Source organism: Scleropages formosus, chromosome 9, assembly GCF_900964775.1.
Source record: "Scleropages formosus chromosome 9, fSclFor1.1, whole genome shotgun sequence".
Lineage (NCBI taxonomy): Eukaryota > Metazoa > Chordata > Actinopteri > Osteoglossiformes > Osteoglossidae > Scleropages > Scleropages formosus.
Window position 1 is genome coordinate 13340758 of NC_041814.1, and position 24773 is coordinate 13365530.

At 44.7% G+C, this 24773-nt stretch overlaps 1 protein-coding gene across 7 annotated transcripts in view; it reads right to left on the minus strand.

The window, feature by feature from the left end:
- Positions 1-352: 352 nt before the first annotated feature.
- LOC108923509 (dynamin-2-like) overlaps positions 353-24773 on the minus strand; it is a 41783-nt gene continuing 17362 nt past the window's right edge. The window contains exons 7-21 of one of the 7 annotated variants that reach the window (XM_018734289.2): positions 24469-24611; positions 23811-23946; positions 22817-22884; positions 22333-22471; positions 21848-21934; positions 21617-21687; positions 21226-21277; positions 19551-19580; positions 17559-17672; positions 11359-11468; positions 6168-6279; positions 5461-5625; positions 5124-5362; positions 4464-4655; positions 353-425 (exon numbers count right to left, since the gene is read on the minus strand). In XM_018734289.2, the coding sequence (XP_018589805.1) occupies positions 386-425; positions 4464-4655; positions 5124-5362; positions 5461-5625; positions 6168-6279; positions 11359-11468; positions 17559-17672; positions 19551-19580; positions 21226-21277; positions 21617-21687; positions 21848-21934; positions 22333-22471; positions 22817-22884; positions 23811-23946; positions 24469-24611 (1698 nt within the window). In that variant the 3' untranslated portion in view covers positions 353-385. Of the gene's footprint in view, positions 426-1710; positions 2449-4463; positions 4656-5123; positions 5363-5460; positions 5629-6167; positions 6280-11358; positions 11469-17558; positions 17673-19550; positions 19581-20665; positions 20773-21225; positions 21278-21616; positions 21688-21847; positions 21935-22332; positions 22472-22816; positions 22885-23810; positions 23947-24468; positions 24612-24773 lie in introns of those variants that run through there. The other 6 variants (XM_018734286.2, XM_018734284.2, XM_018734290.2 and 3 more) reach the window with 6 other exon arrangements.

Here is a 24773-nt window from a genome sequence, read left to right on the forward strand (position 1 = left end):
ACTATGGTAAATCAAAAATTATCTGCAATAATGTTTATAAAAAAAATTAACTTTTTGTGATTTACCCTCATATAAACATATATGTACAAAACAGTAATGAGGGGACACTCAACCCAACAGTCTTATTTAACATGGGCCTCACAAGCACAAAACGCTACATTGCTTGCAATGTACAAGGGTAAAAAATAAGGGAGAACAGAATAACAAATGAATAGTGAAATGTTTGATGGAGATGGTTGTTTGGGTATGTTCATCCAAAACAAATAGGTATTGTGCACTGCATGGTAGAGTCTGTGTTTACAACCAGGGTGGGGGGAGGGGGTGAGGCCAGTGCTGGAATCCTGCGGTTGACTGATAGGGAGGGCCTTGTGTTCAGGGGAGGAGTTCAGTGCGGTGGTCTCGTGGGGACAGCTGGCGGGTGTCTCCTGGACAGGAACACAGACACAATAGTCTATTAATACCACTGGATCCATCATCAAGGAGAACACACACAGTATGTGCCCAGAAAAAGGATTTTCTACAACAGCCAGGCCAGGCTATACTGACGACGACAGTATTAGGAACAAGTCTCACATTGAGTAAACATCTACAGATGAAATGATGCTGTAATGAGCTGTTTACATATGAAATACAAATGTTTACTGCTCAATTATTTTGTAAAATTGATAAATATTAAACATGCCTCTCCTGATTACATATTATATTAGAGTGCCCTATAATGAAGTGTGAAAAATGTGAATTCACCGATGAAATATGTATATTAAACTCAATGCTATGCAACACAAATGCATTTTACTTTTTACTAAAAACATTCCCTTGTTTTGAGAAATGTTAGTGGAATTAGGACATGTGAACTTTTTTGTGTGCTAATCCAGGAAAGATCATTAGATGAAGTCTTTTTTAAAAATAATGTTACTGGAAAAGGAAAAGTACTTCAGTGTAATAGGAGAGAGTGGCTTCCCTGTTTCCCTGGGATGCGTTGGGACGAGTTGTGGTTTCCAGAGAGCGCAAAGAACCCAGAAAAAAACACACACCAGATTTAGGAGGCTGGAAATACCAGAGGTTTATTAAAGAGGGCGAAAGAGAGAATGGAGGACAATTGCAGAGGCAGAAGCAGAAGGGGCAAAGACGACCAGAGAACTGCAGCACGCAGTAAGGTGCAACCTGTGGGCTGCTCTTTCTGTGACGACTGGAAAAAGGCAGAGTGAGAACAGCAGATGCCGTGAAAGACTGGCAGGATGGACACCAACATGCTAACAGTCAGGACCCTCAAACGCATAACACGGGGGGTGGGATGGGATGGGATGGGATGGGAGGATGGGGGAAGAGAAGAGGTGAGGAGGCCTAGCAACTTGCAAAGAAATGGCGCGTAAAGGGGCCGCTGGGATTTGGAGGAAACTTTGGGAATGGGACGGAAGGGAACCTCAGCAATGCTCTTACTCCTTCACAGAAAAAAAGGATGGCTCCTGCGCTACCCATGAACTCTTGGATATTAGTGCATCCACAAGCTTTTGTTGTTCTGCAAAAGGAGCCTTTAGTGTTACACTCATAATACAGTCACAGCTGGGTTTAGTGGTACAACTGAAATATATTCCTCAGTCAGCGGGAGACAGATACACTGAAGAAACGTCTCTGTACGCACCTCTGAATACACCCTTGCTTTTTACCACACATCTCACAGACACACATACAGAAAATGCTTTATTTCAGTGGAACTACAGTAACGTACGTATAAATCATAAAAATAGTGACAACAAGAAACAATGCCCACATGTACTCGAAGGAACACACAAAGTACACAGATCACACATACAAAGATAGTCTTGCTATCTCTAAAAGAAACTAGGAGAAACTAACATCAAGCCCTGGGCCCTAAAGCGTAAGTTATGTCAATGTTATGAGTATACTATGTAATTTATTTACCGTACAAAGACCATGACAGTTTCTTCCCAAGCATGCAGTTCTGGGACAATTTGTATCACTGTGGTTTGGGAATATTGTGGGGATACTGGGCTCACAGCCTAGTCTAGGACAGGAATAGCTTACAGGAGCAGTAGATTATTGTGTTAATAAGTGTATGACAGACAGATATATGACTACTGTATAGATGAGCAGATTACTGACAACTGCCAAGGTTTGTAACAATGGATGGGATCTGATCCAGAGCTTGGGATTTGCTTGACCCAGTGAACGTGAATTAGCACAGGCAACAGAGCACAGGTAGAGAGACAACACGAGCACTGTACAAAGTTACTATACTAGGTGGTACAAAGGTCCCGGGCTGGAGTGCGGAGACACTGCTCTACTGTGTATGGACTGGGAGCGGGACATGCAGGAGTTTAGTGGTGGGGCAGTCAAGTTGGTCTTTGTGGGGGTGCTCAGTCCAGGAGGGACGGGTCTCCTGGGCGAATCATGGTGGGTCTTGTGGGAGAAGGAGGAGGCCGTCGGCTGCGGACAGAAAAAGAGAGAGGAGAGGAGAAGCCGGGGAAAGGAGGCAGGCGTAGTGATGGGACAGTTACGGGTCGCAGGGACAGGGATGGACATACAGGAGGAAGGCGGAGATATAAGAAAGACATGACGTGCAGTAGAAGAGGAGGCCAAATTCAGGGGCAGGGGCAGCAAGGAAGGATGGAGGGAATTTGAGAAGGGGAAGGAAAAAAGGGGAAGACAACCAAAGTAGACGTTTGGGAGCACATTTGAAATGAGGCAGACACAAAATGAGCGTGGGGCCAAAAGCAGGAGAGGCCAGTGGGGGAAAAAAAAGGAAAGTGGGAGAGTGGAGGTCATTGAGGGGACATAATGAGAGTGGTAAAACAAGGCGAGGCATGGAGAGAAGCAAGGGTTAGGAAAGAGAAGGAATGGGAAAGGTTACAAGCTGTTAGTGAAAGTACCAGAAACATCAAGTGGGTTCTTTCAAATCCTCTTAAACGGTGCTGTAAAGGGTGTGAGTTTATGTACCTACTGCATGCAGCTACTCGTGTCATGAACATTGGTTCACATGGTGGAAAGAAACAAACCATCTTTACTTCAGAATCACGCTTCTGCATCTATGTGTCTCTTTCTCCTAATGTAATGCACACATTGTATTTTCTACGAGATGTACGTCGCTTTGGAGAAAAGCATCTGCCTAATGAATACATGTAAATGTAACCAACGTTACACGCCGATTTGTATGAAATCCGTAAGCTAAATGCTCAAAGCTGGCCAGCAGAAGCTGGAAGTACATACAGATGATCTTATTGCACATGACTGTGTGAGTCCTCCACACTGACTGAGCTGTGAAGAAGAGTAAGCGGATGCTGAGCAGGCGACTGGAACCTCATGATGCAGGTGAATACAGTAAAAATAAACCCACGAGGCTGAAGCATCCCAACCCTATCACTGTTGTATGAGAGCGCCACTCAGTGGTGAGTGCGAAGCCGCCTTCAACGTGAACCGTGAGCATTTCACGAGATTGTGCTCAAACAGTATGCATCTAAGCAACGTGCCACATTTCTTTCCAAAGCTATTTGGTCGACACACTCTTCCGTTATTCATTCTGTACATTTTGACTTTGGTTCCTTGAGGTTTCATTTAAACAGCCACTGGCTCCACTGCCCCCAACAGCAACTAGTAATTCAAGTCCCAACGTCCAGTCGAGTCCCCTCTCGGTCACATCTTTCCTTATCTCATCCCTAGCATCTGGATGCCTTCAAGCAAGTCTGCGTCCTCTTTTCTTCGAGAAACCACCACCTGGGATCACTGATCCCCATCTTCGCACAGAATCTCCCATGTGATGTTTACAAGCATCTGCGCCACACTGCTCTTCAGAATAACGAACAGAGAAAAATCTCAGGCTTTTCAGTCAACAGTTCTTGCAGTCCGTCCTGCTATGACCAACACACCCAACTCTGTAAGAGAAGACTGCCCTTTGCACACTGAGTTCTCAGGAGAACGACAACGACAATTATTCGTCTTGAGATAGGCTTCCAAGACACGAATGTCTTCATTTTTAAATGTGCTACAACTCTTTCAGGTCTCCTGACAAACTCTCTTAGTCCTATGTACCGAAGTCGTTCTTCAGGTATATCAAGATCTCAAAAAACTCCGCTGGTTGGTGTAGAAGGCTGGGATTTCACTGATGACGTGTTTTTGTGAAGGCGATCAAGCAAATCACTGAATATACTCTACTTTAAAATATACATCATACATTCATCTACACTATAATTCAGGGAGTACTGATGCATGTTGGGTGCCATAATATGCCCTAATGTCAGTGTAAAAAATGTTTTTGTAATAAAGTACACCTTCTTAATTTTGGTGTAGATTCTTTGCAGTGTGGTAAATGCTTTTTCCACATTACAACTATTTTCTTAGCCAGAGTGTGTCAACCTCCTGGCATGACATGGTTTTTTCTGTCCGTTAATCCGATACGGCACATGTAAGAGGCGGAAGTGGTGGAGACTGGCTCTTGCGTCACTTACCTGGGGACACTCGGAGGGGCACGGTTAGGGCGGCTGGGCACTTGAGGTGGGAAGGTATCGGTACTGTTGTTGAGGGGTCCAAGAGGGCCCGGGCGAGAGGGCACAGGAGGAGCAGAGGGGGCGGGGCCGCGTGCAGGTGCTCGGAGTCCTGAAGACATCCTCCTTGGAGCAGTGGGGCTGGGAGGAGGTGACCTAAAGGATGAACAAAGAGTCTTTTACATCCTGCTATGCATGACCTTCTGTCACCTTCTGAAGACCCATCTCTTCACAGGTCACCTTGAAACTATCTACCATTTACTCATGTCACTATGTTCCACAGCAATATTGTCTCGCTAATAGTCTGGTTTTACACTGATCCCAACAACTTTCTGTTAACTGGAGCACGGTATTTCGTCTTTGGTTATCATCACACGAGCCTGTACCCTGGTAAGCATTTATGTGTTGTACACAACATTTAAAGTTGCCTTGGACAGAGGCATTTAGGGAAGCGACTTGACATCTAGAACGCATAATTCCTTTCAGGTATACTGACAGTCCTCTGCATTGTGTCACATCATATTTATTGAAGGTTTTACTTTCTGGGCAGGTTTGATAAAATTGAACTTGTCCATCAAGGATCTAAAAGTATAAAGTTAAAAAAGGAATGGTATCTGGTGTTACCTGCGAGAGCCCCCCGACCCAGACTGGAGCCAGGAATTGTCAACGGGGGGTGGCAGAGGGGTTGAGATGGTGGATGTGGCAATGTCCCCTATGATGGACAGTGCCTCCTTAAGGGCATGGTGTGTGCGCAGGACCTCATCCCGCCTCTGCGCCTGTTCCGGCGACTCATCCATCAGTGCATTCTGGTCCCCTGTTGAATACAGCTGGGCCAGGAGCTCCGCATTGATGAACTCCTTCACCTGTAGCAGGAGACAAAAAGCCGGTAGCTGTTAAGAAAGAGCATATAGAGAACTGGAGAGATCCAGAAGCTTCCTGACGATGGCAGCCACTTCCTTACGTTGTTAATCATGAGGTGCATGATGGTCTTTGGCATGAGGTCCCGGATGCACTTGTTGACAATGGCCATGTAGGAGTCCACCAGGTTGCGAATTGTTTCCACTTGGCGCTCTAGCTGGGGGTCCATGGAGAAGGTGTCAGAGGGGCCCGAATTCTCTCCATCCACCTGCTGGGGGAAACGTGAGAGGGATGGAGGAAGAAAAGAGGGAGAAGCAAAAGAAGTGGCAAAGTCAGGCAATGACAGTGATGAAGATAAATTACATGAAATACATTAGAGAGAAGGCTTGAGGGAAGAGAGGAAGGAGAGCAGGGGATCGTGAGAGAGAAGAGCAGAGTAACACTGCGAATCCTGCCTGTGCATCTGCGGTTTGTGTGTCGCGAGTCTTGAAACACGTGAAGATGAGTCCTGGCGGCATTCTGACATCACGAAGCAGCTGCCATATAAGCAAGTCAGACTAAACCGCCTTCTAGCTGCTCATCTAAGAAAGCAAGCAAGACAGATTTGGAGACGCAAGAGGGTGGGCTGACTAAGGGGGTGATGATTAAAAACAGAGCTGAGAGCCCCTCCCTTCTTAATCTCTCACTTGGTGACACTATAGCACAGGAATGCTAAATCGAGCCCCGGTTCGCGAACCAGTGGAAGAATATGGCACCGTGGCGGGAACGAGGAGAAGGTCCTTTCAAGGAGGGGGTGTCGCGGACACTCACGGAGGCTTTTTCGGGGTACACGCCAGCACGCAGCAGAGAGGCCTTCCAGCTGTCCACTTCGTCCTGAGTGTTACAGGCCAGCTCCAAGAAGCGGTAGTCCTTGTAGACGTTCCTGGAAGACGGGACGAGGGTCGCCAGTCAAGGGACGCCGTCGCTCGCAACGGCACGCACGCGTCACGCGTACAGCCTCCCGTTTGCACAAATCTGAGCCACCGGATCAGCGCAGCTCCAAACGCCGCTGCCGGGACATCAGTCTAACTCATGGACAGGCAGAAATCCGAATCTCGCCGAGACCCATCTGTTAAGCATTCTCCGTAATTACTCTGTTGTTGTTTTTTTTCATCTCCTATTTCTTCTGTTTCAGTTTTATATCATATGTGTGCGTGTGTGTGTGTCATTTTTTTTCTTTCTGAAGAACAAACACACTTGAGTCTCGGGCTGCTGTAAGAAAACCTTCCTAAGGATGTCTGGCACCGATAGAAAAGAGAGCTCCCCTCCCACACGGAGCCACACGTACATAACACACATTTGCACACATCATCTGTTAAAGTTTAGACGCTTTGAGACCCCAAGGCCCTCTATAGCTCATCTGCAACTTCCAACAATTAAATTGCAGAAACTGTGTCAAAGCTGATGGGGGGGTGCGGTGGCACAGCGGGTTTCACTGGGTCCTCTGTGGTGGGTCTGGGGTTCGAGTCCCGCTTGGGGTGCCTTGCGGCGGACTGGCGTCCCGTCCTGGGTGTGTCCCCTCCCCCTCTGGCCTTGCGCCCTGTGTTGCCGGGTAGGCTCTGGTTCCCCGTGACCCCGTGAGGGACAAGCGGTTCTGAAAATGTGTGTGTGTGTGTGTGTGTGTGTCAAAGCTGATGGGGGGGTGCGGTGGCACAGCGGGTTTCACTGGGTCCTCTGTGGTGGGTCTGGGGTTCGAGTCCCGCTTGGGGTGCCTTGCGATGGACTGGCGTCCCGTCCTGGGTGTGTCCCCTCCCCCTCCGGCCTTGCGCCTTGTGTTGCGGGGTTAGCTCGGCTCTTGCATGGGATACAGCTAACTGACACTCTACGAATGTCACACTTCTGAACGGGAACAACACGCTCATCTTTTTTTCTCGGTCCATAACTGCCAAACTCCTGCTTGTTAGCGCGACAGGACCGGATCGCGGTGCGCTGTCACACAGCGTCCCGTTATAAAAGGCAGCTGGATCGCTGGATTCCAGCTCAGTTCAGACGAAGATATCTCTCGGTCGAGTCTCAAAGGTCCGGCAAGCGCAGGTGTGATCGCCGCAGCCCTCGGAGATAGTAGTCACCCCCAAACACACGTGCGCTGTCCTCGAAAACAGCCGTTAAAGCCGACCAGCAATTAAAATCCATATATTCCCCTTTCTTCGTCTCTTCTCTATCTGTGAGGGCCAGGAATTTTTGTTTTGTGGAATTTTTGCGCAAATCCCTGGCTGCTTTTGATTTGGGGAGTTTCCTGAGGTTTTTGATTGCTGTCAGCCTGGGACAGAGCGCTGGAATCGGCTCCGGCCAGCACACCAGCAAAAACAAGGCTGCGCACACAGACGCAGAGAGGGAACGGGGGTGGGGGGGCGCCGTAGGACACGCTCTGACACATTCCTGGCCAGCTCCTTACTCTCCTCTGCCCCCCACTTCCTTTCTGTCTTTGTGGCGAGCGCGGAAATTCTTTCCTAACAAGAGAAGCCTCGTTCCGCAGTCAAAGGCGGGCCTGGATTCGATTAGCTGCTTAATTGGCCTGCCGACGCCATTCTGCGGCTCCCTCTTTTGCAGAAACGCTGGACGGAGTTATAAACAAACTCGGCGCGCTCCTTGCGCTCCCCGAGCAGCCGCTGCGGCTCTCCCGCTGTGCCGCCGTTCCCCGTCCAGCGCACCTCCGAGTCGCCGCACGCACCGTTAGCACACGAAGTTTCTCGACCTGTGAGCGCTGTGAACCTTCGCTTGCCGAAATAATTCGAGCAACTTGTCGTTCTGATGTGCCCCAGCATATATGAAATTGTTTTGTTTCACTTACTCACGCAAACTGAACTTTCTGCAGCGCAGAGCAACCAAGCTGAGTTCACACCAAAGGACCCATTGAAATTTATTCACTTAGCAGACACTTTTCACCAAAGCGACTGACACTGGATATTATGTAGTGTTACTAGTCTGCACACCTTATTCACTATGGTGACTTACACTGCTAGATACACTACTTACAATGGATCACTCATCCATACATCACTGGAACACACTCTGTTTGTGACACTCACACACTATGGGGGAACCTGAACAGCATGTCTTTGGATTATGGGAGGAAACCAGAGCACCCAGAGTACACCCACACAGACACAGGGAGAACATGCAAACTCCACATAGACTGAACAGGGATCGAACCTATGACCCTCTCGCACCACCCAGGTGCTGTGAGACAGCAGCACAACTCGCTGTGCCACCGTGCTGCCCCAACATCTAAGGTCACCTAATAGGTCCTACTATTATGAGGTCTAAGAGGAAGATTTTTACTGCTTTAAGCCTTTTTAAATGCTGCCTGGGAACATGCAACTTCAGCACCCAACAAAGAGAAACACTCTAGTTTCATATTTCCAAAGGAGAAACGAAACAGTCACGTTTCTGTCATTGCATAAACAGCCTAACATTAAAATTGACGGTAGTACAAATAAAGCAGGCTGTTCCTGCTGTTCTTTCCAAAATAAAAACATGAACAAGAACACTTGATTAGAATATTGCTTCAAATTTAAAGGAGAATTTTGACATGCTAAAGAACTATGAACACAGCTAATTTTTTAAAAAATTAAATAATTATTTAAAACGTTTTGAATAACATATGTTGGTGCAGTTCATGTTATATGACTAACAGCATCTCCCCAAAATACTCCTGCCCAAATGCACTGTTAAGTAATTTAATTCAATACTATTATAAGCACTTGTCTTAAATTTTAACTGATTTTAAGGGTTGTAATATGAATGACAAAATAAAGATGAAGCACAGAAAGCCTCGATCATCTACCCGGGTGTCAAAATTAAGACATGCCGGTTAAACAAAAGAACCTGAACGTTGGGACAGATGGTAATGCTGAACGCTGCTGGTTTTATTTCAACCACTGTTTCTACTTTAATGATAAATTGTTCTGCTTTATGTAGGACTAATTGCCCCATTGTGATTATATATCAATAACATGATATTGTATGTAACACAATAAAATAAGAAATAATATTACACCACTTTGGATTTACACATTACAGTGTGAATAGAAACTCTAAATCAGTATTATCAAAAATAAAATGAGGAGGAGTAATAAAATACCTTTCAAATTAAATATTTTAGGAGAGTCTGTTAGGTGCAGAAGAACAAGAAATAGCTCTGAAGGGAGTGAATATAAAACGCAGGGAAGTTGCAGCCAGTCACACATCTCACAGCGGACAGTCTCTGTAAGATCGGTACACCGAAACTGGAACACGCTCTCTCAAGTTCAACCATTTCATGAAGAGTTGGACCGCGACACCACAACAGCAACACTAGCATGTCTGCAGTTATAGACATTAAGCAATGGCTCCTCAGTTTACAAACACAACTGGGAAAAGGAGTCTCTCACGGATTTCACGGATTGTAACTTCGACGGCACTTTTATCACAAAGTCGCAATCAATAAAAGCTAAATATAAATATGCTGGTCCATTTAATCGCAGGCTAGAGGGTATAAATCCTGGGGTAAGGCTATAATTAATAAACATACCCTGTAACACTTCTATCCATTTATCATCAAACTGCTTGGTCAATGCAGGGTTGGGGGCCAAGTAGCCTATCCCAGAAGCATTGGGCACCCTGGACAGGATGCCATGCCATTGCACAGTAACACTTATTTTTTTTATTTTATTTTATTTTATTTTTTAAATTTTTTTAAAAGGGGATGGCGCGGTGGCGCAGCAGGTTTGGCCGGGTCCTGCTCTCTGGTGGGTCTGGGGTTCGAGTCCTGCTTGGGGTGCCTTGCAATGGACTGGCGTCCTGTCCTGGGTGTGTCCCCTCCTCCTCCAGCCCTACGCCCTGTGTTGCTGGGTTAGGCTCCGGCTTGCCCCGACCACGCTTGGGACAAGCGGTTTCAGATAGTTTGTGTGTGTGTGTGTGTGTGTGTGTGTGTGTGTGTGTGTGTATTCTTAACTAATTTCACACTTCCTTAAATTTAAAACTGACTTACTGAAAATAAAAAATAAATCTCCTACCTAATGCCACTGGCTAGTCCATTTACCACATCAGCATGTTTCGTGTTCCTCAGCTTCTGGTCACTTTCAGTTTTCTTCATTATCAACACTAATGATAAAATTTCAGAATTACAGGTATTCGTTAATTTATTTACAGGCTGTGTTCTGTAAAAATATTTGACTTAAGCTATAATAAATAAAAATACTTTTAGGATTGTTCATAATAAGATGTCACAAATATTGTACTAGAACACAATTAAAATGAAATTTAAATTAGAGAAAATAAAAACACCTCTTCTCACAAAGTCTTGTTCAGTGCTGACTGTTGACCAATTAATATCATCATAATTGTTTTAAGCATGTACCATCCCGTTACTGATCACCAATGCTCACCAATGCCGGACCGGAGATGTAAACAGCATGTCAGCGATTGAATGAAAGCAGTCCCATTTCCGTGTTTTGTTTAGGTGCGTTTTAAAACCAGTTGGATGTGGAAATGCAAGTTGCTTTCGCTCCACGACAAACAGAAATGTCAGAAAACAGAAATACAGCTAAAAATAAATAAACTGAAAATGTCAGGATCTTTGAAAATTTGTGACTGAAATGTTCATTACACAAGCAGCCAGTGTGTATGGCCATGAATTAACACACAAGGATTGTATATAAAAGGCAATAAAATCCTATAATCACGAATAGTCCCACTGCTTTAAGTAGATATGTAGCCTAGATTGTTTTGGATCATATATCAAGTATAAATGGGTTCCATACAGATAACTGGCAGATATGTCACAAGAGAGGGGGGAGTCTAAGAAACCATTTAAATTCTTAATGAAGGTCCTGAAATTCTGGAACTGTAATACACTGCGTCTTTTCAACCATAGTTCAAACAGAAGATGACCATCGAAGGAATAAACGACGCAATAAATTCCGTTCGTAATGTATTCCCACTCCCATACCCATTCCATCAAATGCAGTGATTTTCTGACCTCTGCTCTGTGTTAAAGATGGCAAAAATGTGCTTGCTGGACATGAAGCTCTTTTCCACATCACGAACTTTCAGGTTGTCCAGTGGCAGCATATACTTCTTTTCCTTTTCCTAAGGGGACAGAGGAAAGATGCAAATTCCATAAAACAGAGCCTTCCGATAAGGTACTATGGAATTATGACTATGAAGCTGCATCTGAAAAATCCCCTGTACCGCATCTACTGAAAGCTAAATATCCTTTTTAGTGAGCACTGATAAAGACCATTTTGAATCGAGTAATACAAAAAGCAGCTGGTTAAACAGGCATGACAATGCTATCCCCAGGAAGAAATCAGGTTTCATAATTTTGCACTGGTTGGGAACCCTTCCACTGTCTCTCTCTCTTCAACACAGGGCTGTTGAGTATTACATCAGCCATAAAGGGCTGGAACGTGGGAACCCCTGGGCATCAGCGACAGCTGGGCTATGTCTGAGCAAGGCAGAGGATGGTGACAGAGGGAGGAGACACTAAGACCACGGCAAGAAGGAAGGAGAGCTGCTACACTATAGAGACACACTGGAACAGGTGGAGGACGTGGGAGACAAAGGCAGGAATATTATAAGAGATCAACAAATGACAGCATATCATCGTCAATCATTAATCTCTTATATGGTGTCACCCAGATTACGGGACACAGCAAATAGCAGAAAAACATAAACTGAGCTTAAATGAAGACGTTTTCATTTGACATGTTGGCACCATAACTCTCACGGAAGAATCAACGTGATCAAACATGTTTGGAAAAGTCTGTATAAGCGAACACATATCCATAAGGCTTAGATCTATGTATATTCAGTTTGAAAATGGATAAGACATATATATATACATCTATGAATATGCAAAAAAGGTACCTCAACACATGAAATAACCAGAATAATCAATGTATTTAGCTACAAATTTCAGACAGAGCAGGGATCTTTTTTTTAATTTTATTTTTAACTTTTAATATTTTAACCACTTTTTATGTACTACCAAGGGGTTGATGACAACTGACTAAACGGGAATGACTTTCTGCGTCACAAAGTGGCCAAAGAGCAAGTAAAAAGAGAGAATAATGCATCTTATGTGTTAATGCCAGCGAGCACCTGTGGGGACGAGGCGCCATAAGGTGGCTGGGGGGAAGGCTGTGCGAGAGCATACCGGGACACGGAGCGTGTGGAGGGAGAACGAGGAACGGGGCAGTGAGGTGCAGATGGAGGAAGGGCCCACATGTGGAAGTCATTACTCAGGCTGAGGCTCTGAAACACAGTTTTGCTCCAAAGAAACCCATTCCCCTGTCCTCCACCCAGCTCCTCCTGCTCCATCCAGAAGGGCTTTCAGTCCTAGGAAAGGGCTTCGGTTACAGCAAGAATCACATGGCAGCGAGTGACTTCTTGGGGTGGGGAAGAAACAGAAGGATGGAATGGCAAGGAGAAGAGAGACTCAATAAAGAGCAAGGGAGGTGGTGCTGTAAATTAGAAAAAGGCAAAGAGGAGACAAATGGGGTGTGTGATTCTTGAGGAAAAAGTGTCTGGCTGAGTGAGTCCAACTGAGCAAGTGCTTTGCAGTGTGAGCAAAGCGAGTGTGTTCGGCGCGAACGCTCATACATAGAGTTTGCGCTCCCACAACCGCAGTCACGCTGCAAACTCTGAGAGCCCTCATTTTCTCCCTCCGTTTTCTTTCTTAAACATTTTTTTTCTTTCCATTCCAGAGGGGCCCACTTCCTGCCTGAGTTTTCAGAGAAAGAAAAAAAATATGAAATGACTGCCTGGCGTTAAGTCTTCAACATCTGGTACCGTTTTAGTGCCCAGGGAGACAGAGAGAGGGAGAAAGAAAGATGGAGAGCGGGAAAGAGGAATGAAAAGGGGGGAAAAAGGTGGGGGAAGAGGGAAGATGGAGGAAAGACAGATTGCATACTGCTGTGGACGACCCGTCGGGGAGGTAGGGTCTGATCGAGACAACGAAGAAAAAGAGGGAAAGAGAAAGAGGAACGGCAGATCACTTCAAGCACTTTCCCCAAGGGTCGCATCAACCCATATATGGCTGCTCGGTCCCTCCCTCTCTCGCGCTTTTTTTAATATCCCTTCCCTAAATGCACTGCCAGATTCCCCAGTTGTCTAAGCGAATGTGCCACGTCAAGGCTGGATATTCCGCGCAGCCTGGAGAGGGTCAGCCGAAGAAGGGACCGGGGACAGGGGGGACAGAAAAGGAACAAAAAGACAAAAGGCAGCAAATCGGAGAGGACAATGAGATGGAGACAGGGATAGTAACATCCATAAGAGGTGCACTTCTCTTGATTCCTTATTGATGGGAGAGTGATGGTGGAGAGGCGAGAAATGAAGAAGCGCCATTCCGTTGGCTTTTACCTCCTCCACAGCACCCCGGGACGGCTACGAGAAGCAATGAGGAGGGCTCCTGCTCCGTCATCCCAGTGTTCAGACTACCTGTTCAGGATGATACTGGTGTACAGTAGTCTGCACATTGGTTAGACAGTGCAAGGAAGGGCATCCTCCTCAGATACGCAAACTGGGGACTAGGTTAGCGGAATGTGCGCTGCTGCTCTCTTCTCTCCTGTCTGTCTCTAATGGGCTCTCTCTTTCTCCCCGATTCGTCGGAGGGCCTCTTGTTTTTTTTTGGTCCACTTGTGTTCGTAGTGTGAAAAACTAAGGCATTCATTAAGGCCCGTTGCATCCCCTGTGCGGAGGAAAGAAGCAGCTGCTCACAGTAAGTGAAAGAGCAAAACGGTGCGGATACCGTGCCATCCCAAGGACCTGCTGTTTCGCACAGTGGCAATCCAACATCTTCTCTGGAGTTTAGCAACTCTAGACCAAAAATATGAGCGTGATGGGAATGAACTTGATCTGATCACTGGACTCGGTCACAGATCCTCTGTTTTAGCATCACTGTGCATTACGGACAGGCTGAAAAACTATTATGTTCGTGTTTTATTGGTATGGAAGGATTTATACACGATAATAAGTAAATCAACACACACATTTTGACTTTGAGTAACATGGAGGGTTTCTTCTGTGTCTGGCCACTAAGCCCGTGTATCACTTTCGAGATCAAGTTGAGACTCACAGACCTATGCAGCCTACTGTGTGCAGATAAACTGACTAATTTGTCTAAAACTATGGCTGTTACTTAAATGACATTATTTTCAGTGCTGTACTGTGTGAAGCTACTGGCATGGATGGTGCAAAGTCAATTTGGATGGATGTGTTTGTGTGCGTGCTTGTATTGCACCCAATACAGCCACTACGCGCTCTAGCTTGCTGACGTTTTTTACTTTTTCAAAGCACAATGAGCACTTGTGCACTACGGTAGGGTGGTTCGCAGATGGGCATAACAGTCTCAGTGAAGTACAGCTGTGTGTAAGACTAATAACTCTGTCTCGGGCTACATGCTGGAGAAAGAGGGAGAGGGAGCCACAGCCCGGCCTGGCTAGGTGAGCTACTGTGGGGTGAAAGGGGAGTGGGGTGGGGTAGGGGTTGGGGGTGAACTGGGGGAAGGGGGTGCGTTCAAGTGTGGAAATAGCAATGGCATGTGGGATTTCTCTACGCAAGTCTCTGGACACTGGTGTTTGGAGAAAGCCTACAGTATTCCAGTAAGGACTGGGGGTCCCTTGGAGACAGGGGAAAAGAAACAGGGGACAAGAGACGTTAGGGAAAGCGGGAAACGGTAAAAGCGGAGCACAAAGGGGGCGTATGCAAAAACCAGAGAGAGAGCGGGACAGAGCATGAGTGAAAGTTTTGTTTGGCAAATTTCTGAGACAGTAAAAAGTCTCTGCAGAACAAGGTGCTGACATGCCATGGAGCACAAACTGCTAGCAAGTCCCTGTGCTGCTCTGTAAGCGCTGGCAGTTGGTTACACCGTGCAGTTCAGCTGTAATAAATGAATGGCAACCAGTTAAGTCCATATAGAAAACATGCAAAATATTTATGAAACGAATGATTGCTGAACCTAGAAGAAGTTAATACCAGTGCTTTGTTGGAGCGAAACACAGAAAGCAAACAAAGCACTTTTTAAAAAATACAACATACTATTGATCATTTCAAATAAAACAGCAAATAACACGAAATACAAATCTTACAAAAGACCTATTTAATATAATCTATGTCTGTTTGCATCTGTTCAATCGGATCGCTATCAGATTATAAAAAGCATATGCTTTAATTGATTGTGCTTTTTTGTTTAATGTAATTTGTAGTACAAAATGCTACATGGTAAATTAATGAGCTACAGGACAGTGTTAATTTTCTACATGTATATGCCAAAGATCTCAAGATTGTATGAGTCACCATGTGTAAACTGGTAATAAGCAATAGCTCAGTGGAGTCAAGAGAGTGTGTGTGTGAGTGCTCGCACATGTGTATGTGTGTGTATGTGTGGGTGTGTGTGTGTGTGTGTGTGTGTGTGTGTGTGTGCGCTAGCTTGGCCTGGGCCAATTCCAGCTGTGTCAGAATGAACCCGTCCAAATGCCTGAACTCCCAAAGGGTGGGGGGGCAGGGGTACAGAGGGTGGAGAGAGGGAGAAAAAAAAGGAGAAAAGGGGGGAACAGGAAGAGGAGGTGATATATGAGACTTCTAGAAGGGGCAATAAGGGAGGGAAAGAGGTTTACCACTGTTTCTACAGCGGGGGTTTTGGTCCTCAAAATCAGAGCTAACTTGAACCTCACACCCCATGAAATAATCTCTAGACCTTAGGAGGGCTTCTTCGATGGCCTTCTGAAGAGCCTTGACTAAGATCCCACCTTGGAAGGGCGTTTAATTAAGAAACTAATCAATGATTTTATATCATAAACACAAAATCTGAGTCCTATTTAGTTCTGCATACCACCATAAGACTTTGGCCAAAAGTTTGAAAGGGAGTACAGTGCTGTGTTACAAGTCAGTATGTGCTACTTGGCATTAAAAGAGTCTTTCACGTCTCCTCGGAGCCAGTCGCAGGATCCAGCATAGTGAAGGAGGCGAGTGGCTGCAGCGGGCCAGTGACGGCAAGGAGAGTGACAGCAGTTACATGGTGTGTGGGAGGCAGAGGAAGGGGAATCTCAGACAAAGGGATCTTCGGTATAATCTCTGCTTCCCAAGCGTAATACACTGAGAAGGAAGGAGGCATTATCAGGGCCAAACATGCATGATGGTGAACATGAAGTAGTTACATGAAAAACACTTAAGACAATTAAGACAGTTTTAGTGAGAACAAGATTTTTTTTTTTTATTAGACCCTTTTGGATTGGAAAATAGGAATTGATGGCATACACCATTAAAAAAAAAAAAAATCGGACACTAAAGTACGATTACACACCTTTGGTATCCTCCACCTGAGCTGCCCACCTTGTGACGTGGCCCCTGTGGGCCGAGGGAGTTGTCGTGTGTCTGCCTGTCTACACTTGCTGTGCAGAACTTCCTGCACCTGTACAGCAGGCACAGACAGGCAGACAGACGGCAGCCCGTCAGGCAAAGTCAGCATTCACAGCCAGCCCTGAGAACTGACCAAGAGGCGCACCACCCCCACCCCACCCAAGTGGGATGTCTAACTGCAGAACGCAATCTACCGTTCACTAAGCAAAAACCCCTCCGACTTGTACTTTTCATGTTTTGTGCTTTTTAAAGGATCTTGTCATGTGTCCCGCACAACTGGTGTAAACATGACAGTATTTGAAGCCCATTACCAAATGGAAGACCCCTCCTCTGCATTAACCTTACTTACAAACCCATTCCAGGGCTAAGGCTTCATACTGAAGACAGTGAAGGTAATCTGACACTTATCCCTTACTGCTGAAGACACTTCTGTTTCTTTCTCATTTAAATAAAAATAAAATCCACTTTTGTACTGACGAGTGATGACCAACTTCTTTGCAATAACATTAACAAATGGACACGCTGACAAAACATTTTTTTATAAAGCTCTGCTAAATGAAATTCCTTGACCTGTAGGGAGGGTGGCTTAGATTTGGTCTTTTACAAAAGCTCAAACCAATTTTTTGGTTAAATCTGAAAACCTTCAAAAATAATGTTCAAGGATGTCACAGAGAGGAATACTGATTTTCAGTAAGGGTGTGAATATCACGAAAAATGTTTGGTAGTATATGTATTTGTAAAAGTATACGTATACCACGAAATGTAGAGAAATGATTAAAACAAAAAAAACATCTATGACATATGCTAATCAAAGCTCACCTCGTCATCTTTGAACCAGGACAGACTTTCTGCCGTCAACACAAACCAGTACTCCTTGGCCCCGCCCTTCATGATGCTGATGTTGTTTATGGTCAGCCAGCCCTTGCGGATCACCTGTACGGGGTCGAGATTTCAGGAGTGAGCAATGACTCCTGAATTAGCGGTTTGGGGAGAGGGCATAAGAGTCTGAACAGTGCTTAAGGTTTCGAGATGCTAGTCCAGCAGATGATCCAGCAGGTTCAGAGGTACTGCAAAGAGGCGCAGACTGAAAGGAATAGGTGCACAGGTATGGAGGTTAGTACTGCAGAGGCAAAAGAAAAATATTGGAGGTTATTTCTCTCCAGTTTCACTTTTGAGGATCTCTGTGAGAATAAGAGCAAATACAGTAATTTCAAGAGACATGAAATTCAAAACTTTCTTTTCCACTTTACATTATCCTTCACAACACTGGGAAAATGTGCATTTTATGCACCCAGTAAATATTCCAATACGTAAACAAATATACAAGGGCGGTCAACGAACAGCTAAAATATACTTGTGTAAAAATCTGTAGATTTTAGATCTCAGTCACTACTTGTTTTTGCCACTTTCCATCCACACAGACGGTATATATGGAGTCTTTCTCATCCTTCATGAGAGAAAAAGAAAGAAAAGGCAAGAGCGGAAATTCGCAGACAATTCGATCCCAGCGGCAAGAGAAAGCAAAGCTAAAACTATGTGGCAAGGGAGGGAAACAAAGGTGTGATGGGATTAAAAAAATATATGATGGCAGCAATGATGATGGAAGCAGAGAAGGAAAGTTATCCGAGAGAATAATATAGAAGGGCTGAGGGATGAGATGATACACAGATGATCGGGAAATGACACACACATCCTCCTTTATGCTAATGAACACAGCATTCACGCAAATGAGCAGAACGGCGGCAATTTAACCTATACTCAGAACTTTTAAAGAGAACCCTCAACCTTGAGGTGATAAAGTGGAACAGTGACACTGTATTGACACACGCACAAGTGATGCAACCGCTCAGAATTTAAGAGAAAAGTTGGGGAGTTAACAGAGGCAGCAGGCCCACAATACAACTACGCAGAGTTTTCAGTTCGCTTACGAGTGCTACGAAAACTCCAGAAGGCACTGTGTCACGAGTTTCCGTTTCACCGTGTTTGAGGGACATGCTTTTCTCTGCTCTCCTCAGGAGCCAGGACGTGTGTGCGATTAGTCGGTGAACACACAGGTGTGCTTGAACCTGTCCGAAGCCTGCAGAACAGTGCGCGTTTTTAATTTCGACAAATTACGTACAATTCACTAAGCAATTAGTCTAAACTGCATTTACATCATTTGGAATGATCTTCAAACAAAGTGCTATTCCAGCTATTCCAGCTTCAATCCGGTAAGAGCGAGCAAATCACTTAAAACACAGTTCTGCAAACTGGTACAAGCCATGTGTAAGGAGAGCTGTGGAGGGGTGTGGATTAAAGTGGGGTTAATAGGAGCTTGACTCTCTAGTGTGCTGATGAAGAGGCCCAGTGATATCAGAAGGGATGTCAAGAGTGTGAACCTGGATTCAAACCAATACAGCCACCCAAACGCAGCATCACCTTACTTCTAGTGTCATCAGCGAAAGCTCTTCCGATAAGAACGATTTTAAAACGGGCCACTCAACAAAACAGTCTATGTGGGAATAATGCGCAAATATTTTTTCATAATCTCATTTCCAATCGTAGACATTAATGAGCTTTCCCCCACATAATTTTAAGTACGTGTAAGCATCATATTTAAGAACCGCAGATGTGGTATGTGGATGACACATATTGCACTTAGGCGACAAGTACACGAGCTTGAATCCAAGCTGTGCCCATGGGGGCGTGTGGCCAAGAGGACAGCTCCACCCTGTACGGCGAGAGCGAAGGTGGCCATTGTGGCCCGCCAGCCCCAACACACACAGTTACAATGGAGAGCAGCAGTAAGGCTTACAGAAACTGGGCTCGTACAATTTGGCTGGGAGGTGGAGGAGCTGCAGCCTGAAACAGCGGCAGGGAGGGGAGAGAATAAAACATGACATAAGACACTGTGGATGGGCAAGGCGACTCTCTATTCTGCACCTCTTTGTCGGCAACGTCAAGAACAACTCCATGTGACGTCCCTTCAAACGATCTGAGGTACGCGACAAAAGTTAAGGTTAAAAAAAAGAAAAAACAAGTACATAAATTCTTCTTTTAATCCTTGTCAATCCAAATTACAGTGAGTGGTAAAACAGCACAAAAGAATATTGACTTGAAAGAATAAACAGCATCCAAATCTTCAATAAGAATGCAGCTAACAAAATAAGCATTAGTAGGAACGCTACATGTTTGTATTTCCTAAATCGAGATATTAATTTGTTAAGAAGCTACTAAAATGACTTTTCATCAAAAACTTTGTGATGTTCCATCAAAGATCATTAATACAGACAATAAGAATAATATCACACACTGGTTCTTTTATATTGCCGCTCACAGTAATCCAGTCACATTTCAGTACAGCAAGTCCTTGATTTACAGACTTTGGAATTACAAATGTTCACAGATACCAGCAGCCTGCTATAATCCCAAATTCAATCATGTCGCCACATTTTTTTGGGAACCCACCATTTGTGGGGTTCGAAGGCAATCTCAGCATTCAGCAGCACTCCCAGAATCCCCCAGCTAAACTGCTACCTTTACTGCTGTGGTAATTTGCCAAAAGTATTACAGCAGCAAGCTTCTTTTGTCTTGTTTTGGTTTTTTAACCCAATGTCTAAATAATGCTACTAGTGCTATTAAAAAAACGTAAGCAGTTTTTATAGAAAGGAAAGGAAAAATAATGATGAAACTTGAACAGATGAGAACATTGCAAAGGTCATCTTTTGACTTTCTGAATTAATAACCTCAATACTGCATTTTTTTATGTGCAGTTTGCAAACTCTGCAAATGTTACGAATAATTTTCAACTTACAGTCTGGTTGATTTATGATGAGATGGCCTTACAATCAGGTCTCCAATCTCTGTCAAGTTTATGAGTTAAGGACTGTAAGCTTATTGTTTGGTATTCAACCAAAAGAAAAAAGGAGACAAGGTGATGAGTGGCTTCAGCAAAATCTCTCCCTTATCTCTTGCTGGTCATGGTGAAGCCTGTACCTCTCCAGTCTGGAATTACTTACCAGGTCCCCCCAGCAGGTCAATCAGTGTGGTGGAGCTGCACAGACAGGACGCCAGGGACAAATAACGAGGAACATGCCAAGGGGGAGAGGGTGTGGACAAGATGCATGGATGTACATTCCAGACACAGGCATGGTTAAACAGAGGGGTCAGCAGAGCAAAAGGTGGATAAGGGATAAGGATAAAAAGCAGACAAAGAAATGGACAAAACAAAACAGGGCCGTTGTTAATTTTAACATTAAAAAAAATCAACAAACTGAAAGAACGCAGAAACGTCCGAGACAATAAAAGGACATCAGCCAAATAAACAAGCAGGCACACAATTAAATAAAGGAAAGCAGGCAGGCAATAGCAGCTTCTGACCACACTGTTGAACTGTTCGTCCCGCAGCTTTGCTCAGACTCCTCCTACAATCTGAACAAACACACACTCACACACACTTGCACACCTCACCACTCAGTAGTCAATGTTGTCCTCAGGTTTGACCCACCTGATTTCCTGCTGAGCTTTTCTTACTCATTTGGTTGCTTCTCTGCTGTGCGCTGGGGGGATTTCAAGACAGTTCCATTTCAACTTACTTTAACTACAGCTTGAATCTAACATTTTAAACGTAGTTAATTAACAATACACACACACATCATCTGAACCGCTTGTCCCTAATTAACAATAGTATTTTACATTTACAAACTTGTGACAATCATGCTTCATGTCCTCTTTAATTTTCATAAAAGAAGGGCAAAGTGGGCAAAGTTTTGTATGAAAATTCAACCAAGTGTCCAACCTTTTTTCCTTCCAAGCATGTATTGTACACTGAGCAACAGTCACCAGAAAGATATGTGTTTAGAGCAATAAATTTAGGATTTTGTTTGTAATAAACTCACTTTGCAAAGCCAATGAAGTCTTCATGATTTGTATTGATGTAAGCGAGCTGGACCTCAATAAGCAGTAAAACCTGCAAAATACAAACTGCATCAGGTAAACCTTCATGTATCACAGCAGGTCTGTATCTATCAGCATCAACCTGGGTGTGAGCTTCACATAAGCTTTTATGTTCCCATTTCGGTGAGTACGCTTGCGCATGTACTTGAGGTACATGCATGTGGGTCTATGACCTGGTCTTTGGCCCGGCTCTCTCGGTCCCGGATGTGCGTGGTCACGATTCTCTCCGTCTCTTCCCGTAGCCTTGGAAAGGTCCCTAGCTGGAATGACAAATCGAGGACACCTGCACATCAGGACAGCTAAACACATCACACATCAAAGCACAACAGGTTTAATGAAGAAATTGTAACCTTTGGCTGAAACATACAAAAGTAAGCTAAGTAAAAGTATCTGTTTGGTAAGGTAAACAGTACATGTTGATCTGCAACCTGTTGGGTGTAGCAAACATACAGGAAAGCTGTAATAAAAGATCAGTAGCAGTAAAGTAAAGCTTCAGTGATGCAAAGCACAGTGTGGATGGTGGTCCCCTGTGTGAATTGTCTCTGGAGTGGGTAGATTATCTCAAGGAGTCCCCAGTGTGTATTAGCTGTGGAGTGGGTGGTCCCTAGAGAGTCCCCAGTGTGAATGAGCTATGCTGATCAAGGTCTGCACCAGGTACCTTGGCAGTGCACTGGCGCACTGTGTTGATAAGTTCCTGGATGACCATGTCCACACACTTGACACAGGGCCCCTTCAACTTCACTACCTGTTTCTTCACAATGGCCTCAAATGCCATGTCTGGGGTGAACAGCCCTGTCCTGCATTGGGAGACAGCAAGCAAAGTGGGAGGGAGGCCCAGAATTGCCATAAAGAGTGAAAGGCAAAGTACTACAGGGAAGGAGAGAATAATATAAGAGAACTATTTGAATGCCACAGCGTTGAGAGGTCGCAAGTTGAAAATCAGTTTTGTGGGGCAGTAGACAGAGTAGTGTCTAAAAAGCTGCCATTATGAAAAGGCTGCAAAGAGCTCTGCAATTCTACCTATAAGCAAGCTATTTTAACTGATTTTATTTTTTTGAGTAAACATGCTGTTGTGCAAGTTTCTATGGATGAAAACATCTAGCAAGCATAACCAAAGTCATCAACTGTGATAAAGGCTTCACCTGATTCCATGGATGTTCTTGATAGCATAGCTAATTTCACGCCGCAATTCCTTCTCATCAAACTCCATCTGTGGGCACACAGGTGGCACATGAACAAACATTGGTCAAAATTTTCCACCAGCCTCATCAAGGCAACTTTCTCAGCCACTGAAATCGACTCCTATTGCTCAGCTCCTAGTCGTGGGCATTCTGTAGACTCTCCCCAAACCCACATGGAGCAACTTCAGAGAAGGAGAGAGGCCACCACACTGTAGGTACCAGACTCTAGAACTCTAGGTACTACAGAAATACTGTGTGTGGATGGAAGAGTTACTGGAATGTGTCCAGCTCCTACACTCCACAAACCCAGCATACTTATTGTTTTCACTGCAATAGTGTAAGTCATATAGATTTGCCCCATACATGTCCATATCTCAGCAGACATTGTAATCGATCCCCACACCTCACCTTGCCTGGTGAGCGCAAAGGACTGCTCCAAGAAGCGTTTTTGGACAGAGACAGCTGGGTTATACTGGTCAACTGCTGACAAACACTACACCCAAACCTTGGCTCTTGGGGCAGGTCCCAGTGACCCCAGTCTGGGCAAGGGACTCGTGTTACTATTTTGAGCTTTTATAGGAGATTATTATTCGTATTGCTTTTTGTCTGACTCCAAACCTTTGACCAATTTGCCAAGAGAGACCCCACCAAGAGCACAATACTCTAAACACCATAACTCTCAGGATCCTTGGAACAGTCAAACCCCTTCACCATGGCAAGGTTGCAATCCACAGAGGGGATTTTGCAATATATTCTGGGAAAAATGCCACAATATTAATAATTCAGGCAATTATCTGCTCATTGGAATGAACTGAAATGAAAAACAGAATGCACACAGGCTTTCAAGAACATGGTTTGACATCCCTGACTTAAATGCAGGATGCCATTTACTCTGCGTGTGCAAAAAAAGGTGATAATACTGTTAAGAGGACAGAATATAGAATGATGCACTCACCTTGACCAGTTCAAAAGGGAAACGCTCATGAAAGATGCGGTTGATCTTGGCTCCACCAGAGAGCTCCACTGTGTCCACCTGGTCACCGGAGCCTTCGATCCTCTTCTCAAAGTCCACCGAGAACTGCTGCACCATCCTACAGGGCAGTAAAGACGCGTTTTGAAACTGAATGTAAATGCATAAAACAATTATATTAAATTATACAGAAACAACTCAGTATTTCAAGTTGTGAACTTGCTTTCAAATCTTTTCCTTCATAAAGCCCACAGTGAGTTCTGCACAGTTTGTTTACTGATAGATCTGCCCTTTGTTTCCTTCATCTTGTCTCACAATCTCAACTAACAGCTTTAAATCATTTACTGCGTGCAAATACTTTGGCTCACTGCTATTCTTTTTTCTCAGTTCGAGTTCAACTTTGACAGAATTCACTGTAATGTATTAGCAGTTCCAATGTGAAGTGATCATAGTATTTCAGTACCTAACTCAAGGCATATGGTTTGCTTGTCCATATGCAGCAGGAACACTGCAGCATATACACACTATATCTACATGTAGCCTGCTGTAAATCTGCAAAACCTGGACCAATTCAAGATGTGTGGATACCGTGACATACAACCCCAAGGAGCACAGCCAGAATGTCAGTCAGGGTGACACTCACTGCAGCAGAGCTTTGGTCTTGCGGGATGGGTCATCAGGCCGGAAGTGGCGGTACTCTTCTGCCTCTTTGTCTAGAGCCAGCAGCTGGGTCTGCAGCTTGCTGCGGAATGCAGGCAGAGTGTCCCGGATGTGGTTTGTCAGTTGCTGGAATAAACACACTAGAGGTCACAAAGCAGAATGAACAAATCTTGCATCTCCGGCTACTATTATTCAAGGGTTGAGCACAGAAAAGGTAATTCCTTATTATGATCTTATTTTCCAGTTATGCTTCTTCCCATCTGTAGGCCTGTTTCTCCCTCTGGAGGC